The 2,500-nt window shown below is 40.0% G+C and overlaps 1 protein-coding gene across 1 annotated transcript in view; it reads left to right on the forward strand.

Moving 5' to 3' along the window:
* Window positions 1-2,500, forward strand: part of LOC110172203 (F-BAR and double SH3 domains protein 2-like) — a 49,649-nt gene that overhangs the window by 22,483 nt on the left and 24,666 nt on the right. The window contains exon 10 of the mRNA XM_055148293.1: window positions 2,360-2,482. Within this exon, the coding sequence (XP_055004268.1) occupies window positions 2,360-2,482 (123 nt within the window). The remainder of the gene's footprint in view (window positions 1-2,359; window positions 2,483-2,500) is intronic.

Below are 2,500 nucleotides of genomic sequence, written 5' to 3' on the forward strand. Positions count from 1 at the left end.
CAGTCACCGGACGCTCGCGCCGTCCGCCCGAGTCGTGTGTCGAGTGTGTCACGATGTGGAGTTACAGGAAAACTCCACACAACGATACACGCATCACGAATCTCAGACACAATCCAGACGGAGAAGGAGCTTCTCAAAAGTGAACATCAAACCTCCATGTTTGTTTCCCAGTGGGACGTGTCTGTTGAAAAAGTCGATCTTTTCAAGTCTTTTGAACCATTTCACTTTTGTTTCTGGTTCTGATATTGTCATATTTTAGTTTTGGGATTCAGACATCGTTAATTGTTGTGGTTGTTGGATCCAAACAGCGGAAAACGACTCGAGAAATGTGTTTGTGAACTTCATAAATGTAAAAGTGAATCAGATGTGTGTGACTCAAACCTCCGTTCAAACTGTTTCTCTTCTCAACAGAATTGAAAAATAGTGAAAGGTGAAGGTGATGGGCAGGATTGATCCACAGGAAGAACCAAAAAGGAAACATTTGTCTGACTAAGAAATCATCCCGAGTTTACAGAGAACATTTTGTATGTGGAGCCACGACAAAACAAAATCCCGTTTGTTAATGTAGAGGAGCAGAAGACAAACAGACTGAGCTGCACTTTCTTGTTCTTGTGGTTTTACACAAACATCACGTCTTGGTCTTTGCAGTGGAAGGTGTTTCTTGGTGAACAGTTGGAGACTTTCACTTTGGTGTCGACTTTTTAAATCCGTAACCAAGACTGAGTGAAGGATCGGGATTTTGTTTTGTCGTGGCTCCACATACAAAATGTTCTCTGTAAACTCGGGATGATTTCTTAGTCAGACAAATGTTTCCTTTTTGGTTCTTCCTGTGGATCAATCCTGCCCATCACCTTCACCTTTCACTATTTTTCAATTCTGTTGAGAAGAGAAACAGTTTGAACGGAGGTTTGAGTCACACACATCTGATTCACTTTTGTATTTATGAAGTTCACAAACACATTTCTGGAGTCGTTTTCCACTGTTAGGTTTAGGTGTGGGCGAAATCTCCATATTTTTAATATATTGAGATTTGATAATGCTTATATTCAATTTTGATTTTGCCGCTTCTCTTGTTTGTCTCCTCTGTCGCCGCCCGCGCCGCCGCCCTGATTTTTTGTTCGCTCGTGTCTCCGTCACTCGTCACTGTCGCCGTGAACGAAGAAACTTGCTGCCAGTGAAAAACTTCTAGCGCCACGAATCTTTTCCACCATTTACAGACAAAACCACCAGCAGAACATCTCATGTTCCACCAGTCAAGTCCTTTAGTCCAAAAGAAGTTGAGCCGTAAGAGCAGCACGTGGAGTGAACTGTTTATGCAAATGAGCCATGCGCTTTTTAAGTTTCGTTTCTGTAAAACATAAACAAGTCTGAGCAAAGCTGCAAAAAAAAATAAAAAAAATTACATAAAATAAAATAATTAACACTATAATCTCAAACGGGCTGATGTGGCTCTTGAGTCATTATGCTTTATATATTTTAAAGTTTAGTCATGTAAATTCTATTTATGCAGAAGATTTTAATGAAGTGTCACTTGTACAACAGTGTTTGAATCGTTGGGTTTGATGCAGTGGATTGTGGGATTAAACCTCAGATCCTGACGCTGGAACATGGATCTGTTCAAATAAGAACATCCTGAGCTTCTTCTGTTAAAACAGTTCATGGTTCTGGTTCTGGTTCTGGTCTGGAGAACAGAGTTAAGGCAAAGATGAGCTTGTGTTGAGTTGTTTTATTTATGAATGAAACAAAGGAAACATGTTTTATTTCTTTTATTTGACAGTTAAATTATTATTTATGTAATTAGGGTTTTTTGTCATCTTAAATGTTCCTGTATGAACTGTCGACCTCTTACACTTCAATTTAAAAAAAAAGGACCTTGTGGAATTTGGCAGATTTGTTTTTGCAGTTTTCCGTTTTAGGGGGTTATTTTTCCTGTACAGATGTCGAGATATATATCGTATATCGAGATATATTTTTTGATCCATATCACCCAGCCCTAGTTAGGATCCAACAACCACAACAATGACGATGTCCAAATCCCAAAACTAAAATATGACAATATCAGAAGCAGAAACAAAAGTGAAATGGTTCAAAAGACTTGAAAAGATCGACTTTGACAACAGACACGTCCCACTGGGAAACAAACATGGAGGTTTGATGATCCTTCCCAGTGTGAGCTGCTTTGAACTCATTTTCTGACAGATATAAGTGTTTAGATCTCGCATTTTGGCCAAACTCTTTTGCCGTGTAAAGAACAAGACCCGTGTTAATGAGTATGTGTGTGTGTGTTTTGTGTGTGTTTGTGTGTGTGTTTTGTGTGTGTTTGTGTGTTTGTGTGTGTTCTTGTGTGTGTATTTTGCAGGTGTTGGACGGAAAAGTCCACGATCATGTGAAGGATTACCTGGTGTCTCTGTGTCAGACTGAACTGGAGACGTACGAAGTGGCTCACAGCTCCTTTACTCACCTGCTCAAGAGCTCCAGCGCGGTGAGACGCACACACAGA

The sequence above is a fragment of the Boleophthalmus pectinirostris genome, unplaced genomic scaffold (assembly GCF_026225935.1).
Source record: "Boleophthalmus pectinirostris isolate CB_2022bp ecotype Guang Dong unplaced genomic scaffold, ASM2622593v1 HiC_scaffold_12, whole genome shotgun sequence".
Lineage (NCBI taxonomy): Eukaryota > Metazoa > Chordata > Actinopteri > Gobiiformes > Gobiidae > Boleophthalmus > Boleophthalmus pectinirostris.